Consider the following 11,400-nt stretch of genomic DNA (forward strand, 5'->3'; position numbering starts at 1 on the left):
GTATGAAATAATTTTATGTCAAGGCCTGGCTTGTTACTCTCTTGAACCATGTTTACACGTGAAGAGAGTGGTCAAATTGAAAACGCGCCCTCTATGACAAATTCCTTGGGCACTAGCGCCATCTGGCGTTATAATGACTCGAGTAAAACAGCAGAAAACAAAACAAGAGATAGGAATGCTTATACACGACCCAGCTTTAAAACTAAACCACCTTTTGTTATATTTTGTGTGGAATATTTTGTTTGGTTACTCTATCGAAAATGATTTACGTCTTCCCAAAAACTTAGTTTTGAAGTTGAATTGATGTCGAGAGGAATTATATTAATAAACGATTAAACAATCCCACCGTTTACATTTTCTACATTTTAAATTTTACAAAATACAGAAAAAAAAAATTCAATAAAAAAAAAAAAAAAAAAATCACAAAATGATATGAAATACAGTAGATAGAGCGTTTTTCACACGAGCTCAGTAAGCAGTCACGGTGGCCGAGAGGTTAAGGCGTTGGACTCGAAATCCAATGGGGTTTCCCCGCACAGGTTCGAATCCTGTTCGTGACGATATTTAGTTTTGATCACATTAGAAGCATTGCACTTCAGAAACGATTTCAAGCCACACTGAAGCTGTTTAATCACTTGCGCATTCGCACAGGACGCAAACGTTAATCATTTAGCATGTTTGTTTTTCCTTTCCTTCCTTCTGTTAATACGTTAATTTCGGTGAATTGTTATACAGTTTTAAAGGGGGGAGTTTCATGTGCACCATTCGTTAAAATCTGATCTCATTGAGGTAGCTTGTATTAATGCCTGACACAATCAATCACAAGGTGATCTGAGGTGGCTTGTAACGTTGACCGAATTGGATTTCCTAATTGGTTTTAAAATGGCAAACACGAACGAGAATGTGTGCCTGATTAAAGACCTCAAACCTGGATTAAAAAATATTAATTTGATTTTCATCGTCCTGGAAACTGGTAAGTCATATTTAAGTGGGAATTGCTTTTTTATCGACCAAACGCGGCCTGCAGGATTGAGGCCATTTTTTAATGTTTGTGTGCTCACAAACAGTTTCAGGCGTTTTATAACTTCAAATATGATTAGTAGGCATATTATGTTTTACAATCATTGAAGTCCGTGCTGATTACCATGAAAAAGAAATTAGCCAACAACATGTTTTTAGTAGCGAATCCGTGAACGAATCGTTCATTAAATTGGATCTTTTCTGTGAGTTGTTTGAGTCACGAATCGGATTGAATCGACCCGTTCTGTTCTCGAGTCAGCAAGTGAACAAAAAATATACATCCACAGGTGAAAAAAAGTATACTTCTATAATGTACGTAAGGTGCTCTATTTTCGTGCTCTAATTTTGTACTTAATATGCTAAAAATTCTTCTTTAGTACTTCTTAAGATCATCTTAAGAACATCTAAGTGTACTCAACTGTGCTATTTTGACACCGTATGAAATATGAACTAAAATATGCTTTTAATATACTATCTCTGTATTTAAAAATATATTGAGTTACCACTTGTAGTACACTATGGGTTCAAATGCACTATAAGTGGTATCTAAATACATTTTTTAAATGCAGAGATATATTAAAAGCACATTTTAGTTCATATTTCATGGTGTCTCAAAATAGCACTTTTAGTACTTCTTAAGTACAAATTTAGTGCATGAAAATAGAGCACTTTAAGTATATTATAGAAATGTACTTTTTTTCCCACCTGGGTCACAAAAGGGAAGAAAATTAGTTTGAAAGTTAAATGACTTACATTTTAAGTGCATTCAATATTTGTGCTTCTTTATCAAAATGTACCAGGTCGAGTGTCTAAGACAAAGGATGGACACGAAGTGCGTTCATGTAAAGTAGCTGACAGGACCGGAAGTATCACCATATCAGTGTGGGACGAGGTGGGCAGCTTGATTCAAACCGGAGATATCATCCGACTCAATCGAGGGTGGGAGTATAAGTTTATTAGTCTATGGATAATGATATTAATGCTTAGAATCATAATAATGCCTCTTTTATCTTGTATTTGATTTCAGATATGCATCTCTCTTCAAAGGATGTCTTACACTGTATATTGGGAGAACAGGGGACCTCCAGAAGATCGGAGAGTAGGTCTTCACAGCTGATTGAACTTAAAGGATTAGTCCACTTTTAAATAAAATTTTCCTGATAATTTACTCACCCCCATGTCATCCAAGATGTTCATGTCTTTCTTTCTTCAGTCGAAAAGAAATTAAGGTTTTTGATGAAAACATTCCAGGATTATTATCCTTAGAGTGGACTTCAATGGCCTCTAAAAGGCTGAAGGTCAAAATTAGTTTCAGTGCAGCTTCAAAGGGCTTTAATCGATACCAGACAAGGAATAAGGGTCTAATCTAGCTAAATGATCAGTCATTTTCTAAAAAAATACAAATGTATATGCTTTATATAAACAAATGATCACCTTGCACGTGCTTCCGCATTCTTCAAATGTCCTACGCCTTCCCAATCCTACTTACAGAAAAAAAAAAACTGGCATCGCGTTCCTTACGTAAGTTGAATAGGGAAGGCGTAGGACATACAGCGTAAGCTTTTTGAAGAATACGAAAGTGCGGTTTTGGTGGAAGCACTTTGAAGACGATCATTTGTGTTTATAAAGCATATACATTTACATTTTTATTTTCGAAAATGACAGATCGCTTCGCTAGATGAGACCCTTATTCCTCGCCTGGTATTGTTTGAAGCCCTTTGAAACTGCATTGAAACTGTAATTTTGACCTTCAACCGTTTGGAGGCCATTGAAGTCCACTATATGCAGAATAATCCTGGAATGTTTTCATCACAAACCTTAATTTCTTTTCAACTGAAGAAAGAAAGACATGAACATCTTGGATGACATGGGGGTGAGTCAATTATTAGGAAAATTTTATTTAAAAGTGGACTAATCCGTTAAGTTCTTGGAAACAGAAATGATGATTGCAATAGCCAGTACCTTCTTGCATCTATCAAAGGTTCTGTATGATATTCTCGGAGGTGCCAAATTTCAGTGAGCCCAACCCAGAGGTGCTGGCTAAAATCAACCAAATCAACAACAACCACGTGAGTGCAAAAATGCTGCTCAGAGGGCATGAACAGTGAGATGAGCGCAGAATGAGTGTCTATTTTATCTCTTAACAGGTAAAAACAGAAGCTTATGGCAGCGCTCCTAGTATACCGAATCCAGGACCACCTGCCGTACATACAGGTTGACACTTTAGTTTAGAACCTTGAAGGATTGTTTGACAAAGGCGGTATTTATTGCAAACAATCATGTTTAATTCAGTGTTATTTTACATGTAGCTGTTCCTGTAATCCAGTGTTTATCTAACAGGCCTGGACCCACGTGGGGGCCTCAGCATATTTCCAAGGGCCCACAAGATGGTTTAAAGGATTAGTTCACTTTAAAATGAAAATTACACCAAGCTTTACTCACCCTCAAGCCATCCTAGGTGTATATGACTTTCTTCTCTCTGATGAACACAATCAGAGTTATATTAATAAATATCCTGATGCGTCCAAGCTTTATAATGGCAGTGAACGAGAATCAACAAGTATGAGCTTAAGAAAGTGTCTCCATCCACATCCATCCATCATAAACATACTTCACACGGCACCAGGGGGTTAATAAAGGCCTTCTGAAGCAAAGTGATGCATTTGTGTAAGAAAAATATCCATATTTAACAAGTTATGAAGTAAAATTTCTGCCAGACAGCATTCCATATTCAACTTAGAAGAAAAGCGTAACTGATGTCGCTTCGCCTCAGAACGCCTTTATTAACCCCTGGAGCCATGTGGAGTACGTTTATGGTGGGTGGATGCAGCTGATGCACCTACTGGAGCTTCATATTCATTGGTCCCATTCACTGTTAATATAAACTTCGGATGCTTCAGGATATTTATTAATGTAACTCCGATTGTGTTCATCAGAAAGAAGAGAGTCATACACGTAGGATGGCTTGAGGGTGAGTAAATCTTGGGGTAATTTTTATTTGAAAGTGATCTAATCCTTTAAGGCCCTGATATACTCACAATGAAGTTCATTTACATTCTCTGCTTAGAGAAGTTTGAAATACCTTTGCAGTGATACACTGTTAGCAATCATCTCAACACAACCCATGCTGTTGGGACGTGACAGGAGTGGCATTTAGATGAATATGTAAATAGGTGTTTTAGATTTAAAAAGTGTTTTTTGGGGCCGGTCCACACAGAACATGTTTTTGCTGTGAAAAACGCGAGACCTGGGCAGTAGAATGGGGAAAAATGCAAGGTCGAAAAATGCAAGGTCTCAAAACGCGTTTTTTAAAAGTTGAACTGATTTGAGCGCTTGATTTTTTTAGAATGCCATCATGCGTGAGACTTTGCAAAAGACATGAGTGCAAAGGCTAAACGCGTCCGTCTAGCATGTGTTTACATAGAAAAATAATGGAAAAGTAGTGCAGTGGAATGGAAAAATGTGTTCTGTGTGAACAGACCCTTAGTGTCACTCTCAATTAGAACTTCAGTTTCTACTATAAAGCCGCTCTCCAGTGTGCACGTTTTTACTCGTGGACTGGTGAAATGAACGGAAGAAATGCACCAGAGTAGATTTCCATGTCAGAAGGTGGAGCCTCAGAGCCACACCCACCTATTACGTAATCGGCAAGGACCAGTGGTAGTTCAAAGGTGTTTACCAGTCGGAGTGAACCATTTCAAAACGCCAGTTTGCCTTGGCAAGCTGTTTTGAACTTCAGAAACAAACTCCAAACAAACTTCATTTGGCCTAATTTGGTTCGAAATGATGTCACCAGTTCATTCAATTTATCTTGAAGTATACTGGGGCCTATAAAATGGTTTAAAATAAGCTAAAATAGCTAGAAAATCAAGATATAAGCTGGTCTTAATCATATTTCTTATTTTAATTTGTTCCCTTAAAGGTATACTATGTAACATTTGGTGCTCTAGCAGTTAATGAACAAAACTGTGTGTGTCTTGCGGAAGAACATAGCTGGAGCTACTCCTCTCTGTTTATGTATATGACGAGTCCGCAGCGGTTTGCATCTCGTTCAGTCTAAAATAGTACAAATATAAACACTTATTATAGGCAGGGCTGGATTTAAGCAAGGGAAATCCAGGCACGTGCTTATGCTCCCGTGTCCGGCAGGCTTGTTCGACTTCATGCTGCGCCACAAAGATCAGCTGCTGCCTGACAAAAGCAATGCATCCTGGTTAGAAAATTTGTCCGACTTTGATCAGTGCTGCAGCAAAACACGAGAGCAAAACAAGACCAGCCGCCTAGGTCAGGTGCTGCAGTTGCTCAAAATCAGCTGCAAAAGCTTTGATGATGACAATTTATTCATTGGTCAGATTCTGTGATGACAAGGGCTCCTGTCAGTCAGTCAAACCTCATAACTCATCCCACAATGTATTGCATGTGAAAAGTCACAGTCTCACACAGCTTATGCCTATATCACAATATGAGGTAAATCCAGCCCTGATTATATAGTTACACAGTGTACATTTTAACAACTGAATGGATAAAAACAAAACAAGCTGTGGTTACTTTACTTGTCAGTCAGATGGCTCTCTGTCTAAATGGGTGGTTCTGGGATAGAATAAGCTGAATTATGGACCATCCTCTCTGCCCCTCACAGCCAACGGCTCTGCTGTGTTTTCTCCTTCTCCTGTCCCCCGAGAGAACTCTTTTGGTACAGGTGGGCGTCATTTGAACCGCAGCCATTGGAAGAGTGGCAATGCTTCTTCAGGTCCAGGTGGAGGTCAGGGCTCAAAACACATCACTAATGGACGGGATCCTCGCAGAGCACTGAAGAGATGAGAACAAGAAAATTATGTTTCAGTATTTAAGACAATGCTATTTTGTATTTATTTTTAAATGCTTCTTTTTATTTATAATTGAACTATTGTTTTTCACTTAATTGATTGGTTAAGGGTTATTTGGTCAATGAATTGGATTCATTTTTTCTGGATATATGAGAGACTGTTTTTCAGAACAAAGTTGTGTACAAATAAAGTGAGTTAAAATCATTGACGTCATTATTTCCATAAGTTCGGGCCATTTTTTTTTCTGTTTGTTTATTTATTTTTTATGAGAGTTCTGCTCACAATTAGATTGTATATAAACCAACCATGAAAATCAATCTCAAATATTACACTTGAATTATGGCACTTTGAATATCAGTCATCTAGATTAGAGGAGCCACTTGCTGCAAAGTCATGGTGCACTTAATGCAGTAATAATGTATGTTATTTCTTTGTCAATGCTATCACAACTTTCTGTATTAATATCTTGATAGTGATCTGCTGTGACTTTTTTCCACACAGATTTTTCAAACAAAACTGAGCTGAGACTGATCTCTAGTGGTGAGAAAGTGGAGCTGCAGGTTTAGATATTTAATTGATGGTCTGAGTGACGTTGATTTCTTTGTGTAAAAAATCCACTTTTACACGTGCTAATGCTAGATACTGTTGTATTGCCTTGAAAGTGCATTGCATGAAATTTCATGTCCTAGAGTGTTTATGAATTAATTGTTGATAAAACTGTATAAGTCCAGATAATAAACCTGATAAGCCTTTAAAATGAAACAGATGCAGATTTGAATGCTGAGCTGAGAATTTATGAGTGGCATGTGAGAGTAATAGCAGTGACAACATGATGCATGATACCTGTTCAAACAGGTTATTACCTAAACATTTACTGTAAGCTAACCCATGCTAACATTTTTATATTCCAGAAGTTATAGTAATAAGCAGACTTTACTAGTGTAATTATTCATATAAAATCATTGAAAAAGGAATTAAGCATAAAGCATTTTAGACCAAAACGATTTCAATACAACAAGAAACAAATTCAGTCAAGCAAACGTAACAAACAACCAATTCTGTTTTATATCTAATGCTGCAACTAAGTCGTTTCTCACAACATTCAACATAGAACTGTAGTGTCTGACACCTGAATATGCTGGAGTTTTTGGATGAAAGCTGAGGATTTTGTCGTGAAAACCTCCCAAACAACTTGCGATTTTGTGGTGTAGGTGCTGTTTGAGATTTTTTTTTCTTTCTGACCCTAAGACTCAACTATTTTCCACAATTCTCCAGCTGTGATGCTTGGAGAGTCTCTGGTCGCTCAAACTCTTCTCCTCACTGTGCATTAGAACAATATAGACACGTCCTCTTCCAGACAGATTTGTAACATCTTTAGTTGTTTGGAACTTCTTAATTATTGCCCTGATGGTGGAAATGGGGATTTTCAATGCTTTAGCTGTTTTCTTACAGCCACTTTCTAGTTTGTGAAACTTAATCTTTTGCTGCGCATCAGAATATTCTTTGGTTTTACACATTGTGATGAATGAAAAATCAATAATTGTCAATTGGGTGTCAATAATTCTGACCACAACTGTACAGTAGATCTTAAGGCAACAAACTTTTTGAGTTTTCTCAACTTGTATTCAGTTTATACAATAAAAAGTTGAGAAAACTCAAAAATCTATAAAAACAAGTTGAGAAAACTGAAGAAAAATCTGCTGAAGTTTTTTTTTTTTTTTTCTCAACTTCTGATTTTTTACAGTGTAGTTTCATTTTTAGTTTCAAAATGAGCAGCTGGGCAGCTTTTGGCTTCAAGACTGCAAACATGGACCCCTCATAAGGGGTTGAGCAGGTCAATTATTTGCAGTGATAAATGAAAATAACAGCAGTGATTGTGATAAGCACAAAGAACAATCTCTCAACACTGAAATGTCATTAAACGCCAGGCATGAAAAAAAATATTTTTATTAAATGGTACTAACATGTAGGAAACATATTTCATTAAGACAAATTGTTCAAAAGTATAAAGTGGTTACAAAAGGCAAGTATATGTCCAAAGTATACATGAAGCAAATTTGGTCACACATTTGTGTTTACCTGCAATGATCACTGGTGATGCATCTTTATATAGTTACAGATATTATAGATTTTAAACTAAAGAATACTAACGTAATTACTCACATAATTCGAATGCAGCTGAATGCTTGAAAAGCATTATTATGCTCCTATTATGACTAAAATCAACAAGGATAGCAGTCAGATTTCTCAACACATCACATTAAGTACTAACAATGTATATATTAAATATTAAAATTTTCTGGTTCTGATTAATTGAAAAAAGTTTGTAAATTATAATATATCACAGCCTTTCTACACCATTGAGGATACTTATTCTATTTTAATTAAGGCAGATCAAATTTAAAAAGGTAAATCATTTGATAACAATTTGACCTGTTCCACCAATTATGTACTTTACATATAGAAATTAACAATGATAACAAACATCATAATGAAGATCCCATTCAGCTGGTTTGGATTCCTCTCTCACACCTCTTTCAGCAGAATCCCATAAGGACGAATGGACTTCACGATTTCCTTCTCTTCAGCAGCAGAGTCTTCAGGAATCTCAATCAGCCAGTAGTCCTTTCTGTCACACACTTTCCTCATCTTTGGATTGATCCTGTTCTGCATCAGGACTCTGTATCTCTTCCCGGTCTTTTAGGATGTAAATTACTTGCTGTAGCCAGAAGCTTGATCTATGTCGTATGTTGAATAGACTCCTCTCCCGTAGAGTTGTCTAGGACCTGCTTTGTAATGAGATTTGACGATACCTTTAGCACCCTTAACGCTGGTTCCATGATAGGAAACGGGCCACTCACCAGCCACTGAGTGACTCCTCCATCCATCCGTGCCCAGCCAGGCGTTTCCGTCAGGGTACTTGTTCAGGACTTTGAGAGCAATGCGGTACCATCCACATGGACGTTTATATGGCTCATCACCCCGCATGCATACAGAATTGTCACTTAAATGTGTGAAATCACAATCAAAGCGAGGTACGAAGAATTCATCCATGTCCACAAACATCTCCTCATGTACATCTGAGTAGAAACCTGCCAATGTCACTGGTTGCAGATGATTATTAAATAGATCTACAAAATGTTTGACCAATCCTTTTGCCAGAAAATTATGTATATTGAGCTCAGGATCCAACTTTCCAGCTAATCCATTGTAAGGCTTCACAGTTGTTCCAAGGAGGGCAGAGAAGCGCCTCCAGAGCAACTTCCCTGTCCACTGTAGACATAATGCTGATTTGCTTCAACAAACTGGAAAAAGTCAAAAAGTCTTTCGGCTCATACACACTGATGTGGCTTGTGCTCTTGCTCTGCTATAAATATGGACTCAGTTATAATGAACAGGAAGTGGTATTTTTTTACTTTCAGTTTGTGAATCAGGGTCAACCAAAGATAAATTGTCTACCATGAACAACATAGTCCTAAAAATTTCAGTCTCACTTTTGAATAACTTAAAAGCCTGCCTAGCATAGTCACTCATGACATATAATACATAAAAAAATATGTAAACAAAAATGTAACCCCTTATAGCATTCCTGTAAAATTTTCCTAAGACACATTAAAAAAAAAAAAAAAAAAAAAAAAAAAAAAAGGAACACCCAAAGTAATTGCATGCTGTTCTTAATCCATTTGGAGAATATGAATGGTTTTGGTCTCTTTTCAAAGGTATGTGCCGTGGGTGGTAAATTACATTATCTGCCACATATGATCTCTTATTTAATGGACATATGAAATATGTAATAATAATATGTATAAATTACCTGATTTTTATTTTTTTGTACCAGGGCCCAGAAACCAGCAATGCCACAGCTACACTTGAAATTCTGCAGATAAAGGACAGTATAACTCCAGACAGAGGGTTGTTAAAAGCGATGTTTTCTGGCAGTTTGACGTGGACTTTGGAAGACAATGGATTTCATGTATTTCACCACATTAGGCTAAACAGATTTCAACACATTAAAAGATGTGACTCATGGAAAGTACAGATATTTCCAATTCAGCTGTCATAGACTGTGCGATGTGCACTGTGTTGGGGATTAACAGTTTAGGATATGACCTCAATTAGATATGATAAATGAAGACCTGGAGTCAGAGTTAAAAAAAATAAACTGAAGAAAATTTTACTGAAGAATAGTTTCATCAGCAGAAGCCAGCTTCAAGTTTGTAGGCCGCTCTGCATACATTCACATTTCCACAACAATTATACTCTAACAGAGGCCACTAACTACTTCAGGTTGAATGATTCTGATAACTCTAAGAAAACTATACAAGATCAGGAATCTTCCACACATGGACATAGTGAGAAGCATATCTCCCTTCGTCAGCATGCTGACGAGGGGACCCTGAATTTAGGTACTGGATGTCCTGTTGGGTCATGACATGACGTCTTCAGGTCTCCAGCCAGAATGCCAGTGGTCAGGACCTGAACACTAGCGACCATACAAAGATACACACTACTTCAAGGTTGAAGTTGGCCCAGGCTATCAACAGCAAATTTTCCCAAAACATACTGATAAATGGTGCTTTTCTCTCAGTGAGAGGTACAGACGATATACATCATTATTCTCTAGTGTTTGAAGATGAAAAGGAAAATAAATGCCTTAAAGTACGTTGAAGAAGTCATTCAAATAGTTTAATATTTAGAAAGACAAATGTTGATTAATAACTGGATTATAAATCACTCATATATATATATATATATATATATATATATATAAAATCCAACTCTTTCAACTGCTTCTTGTAATTGACAGCTAACATTTTATTTTTGTTCAAATAAAGAAACAACTGATTCAGCTCAAAAACCACAAACCCGACTAAAGCAGCAGTAATAAAGCTGTAGTATTTCAAATTAAAATACTTTCTTCTATCCCAGCTTAGTATACACAGACAATTAAAAGTATAGGCCATTTGATTTTTCTGAGGGGTTTAAACAAAATGGCAGTATCAGTCAAAGACGTGTCATTTCATTCACATTTCTTGCCTTCACTGTAAGGCAAGTGAAGATCATTGCTGACCTAGCGTTTGGGAGTATTCATTCTCTGTTTGGAGAATTACATCTGGAATTTGTCTCTTGTATGTTTATTTTGAGCTCCATTACTTTAATATTTAAAGGGATAGTTCACCCAAAAATTAAAATGACCCAAGCTTTACTCCCCCTTAAAACCATCCAAGGTGTATATGACTTTCTTCTTTCAGACGACATATTTCGTAAGATTAATACAGAAGGCGTAGGACATAGTGTAGATGTTTTGAACTGCAAGAGTTTTACACTTTGTTTGTAAGTTGAATACGGAAGTTGGTCTGGCAGAAGCTAGATATTTGACTTTATAACTTGTTAAATATAGATATTTTTCGTACACAAACGCATCACTTCACTTCAGAAGGCCTTTATTAACCCTGTGGAGTACGTTTATGATGGATGGATGCACTTTCTTGAGTTCATACTCGTATGTTCAATACACTGCCATTATAAAGCTTAAATGCATCAGGATATTTAT

General features: G+C 36.7%; 1 protein-coding gene, 1 long non-coding RNA gene and 1 other non-coding gene across 3 annotated transcripts in view; 2 read left to right on the plus strand and 1 right to left on the minus strand.

Moving 5' to 3' along the window:
* LOC137011229 (uncharacterized) overlaps positions 1-9,779 on the minus strand; it is a 52,841-nt gene extending 43,062 nt beyond the window's left edge. Inside the window, exons 1-2 of the long non-coding RNA XR_010893456.1 lie at positions 9,661-9,779; positions 5,574-5,829 (exon numbers count right to left, since the gene is read on the minus strand). This is a non-coding gene — a long non-coding RNA (uncharacterized lncRNA). The remainder of the gene's footprint in view (positions 1-5,573; positions 5,830-9,660) is intronic.
* Positions 479-560, plus strand: trnas-cga (transfer RNA serine (anticodon CGA)). Its single transcript has one exon. It is a non-coding gene; the product is annotated as a tRNA-Ser (tRNA).
* On the plus strand, positions 883-5,841 carry nabp1b (nucleic acid binding protein 1b). The gene is made up of 6 exons (XM_067373927.1): positions 883-973; positions 1,821-1,959; positions 2,048-2,119; positions 3,002-3,089; positions 3,168-3,234; positions 5,660-5,841. The coding sequence occupies exons 1-6, from the start codon at positions 883-885 to the stop codon at positions 5,839-5,841; spliced, it is 639 nt and encodes a 212-aa protein (XP_067230028.1).
* Positions 9,780-11,400: the final 1,621 nt, after the last annotated feature.

Source organism: Chanodichthys erythropterus, chromosome 21 (genome assembly GCF_024489055.1).
Source record: "Chanodichthys erythropterus isolate Z2021 chromosome 21, ASM2448905v1, whole genome shotgun sequence".
NCBI classification, from domain to species: domain Eukaryota; kingdom Metazoa; phylum Chordata; class Actinopteri; order Cypriniformes; family Xenocyprididae; genus Chanodichthys; species Chanodichthys erythropterus.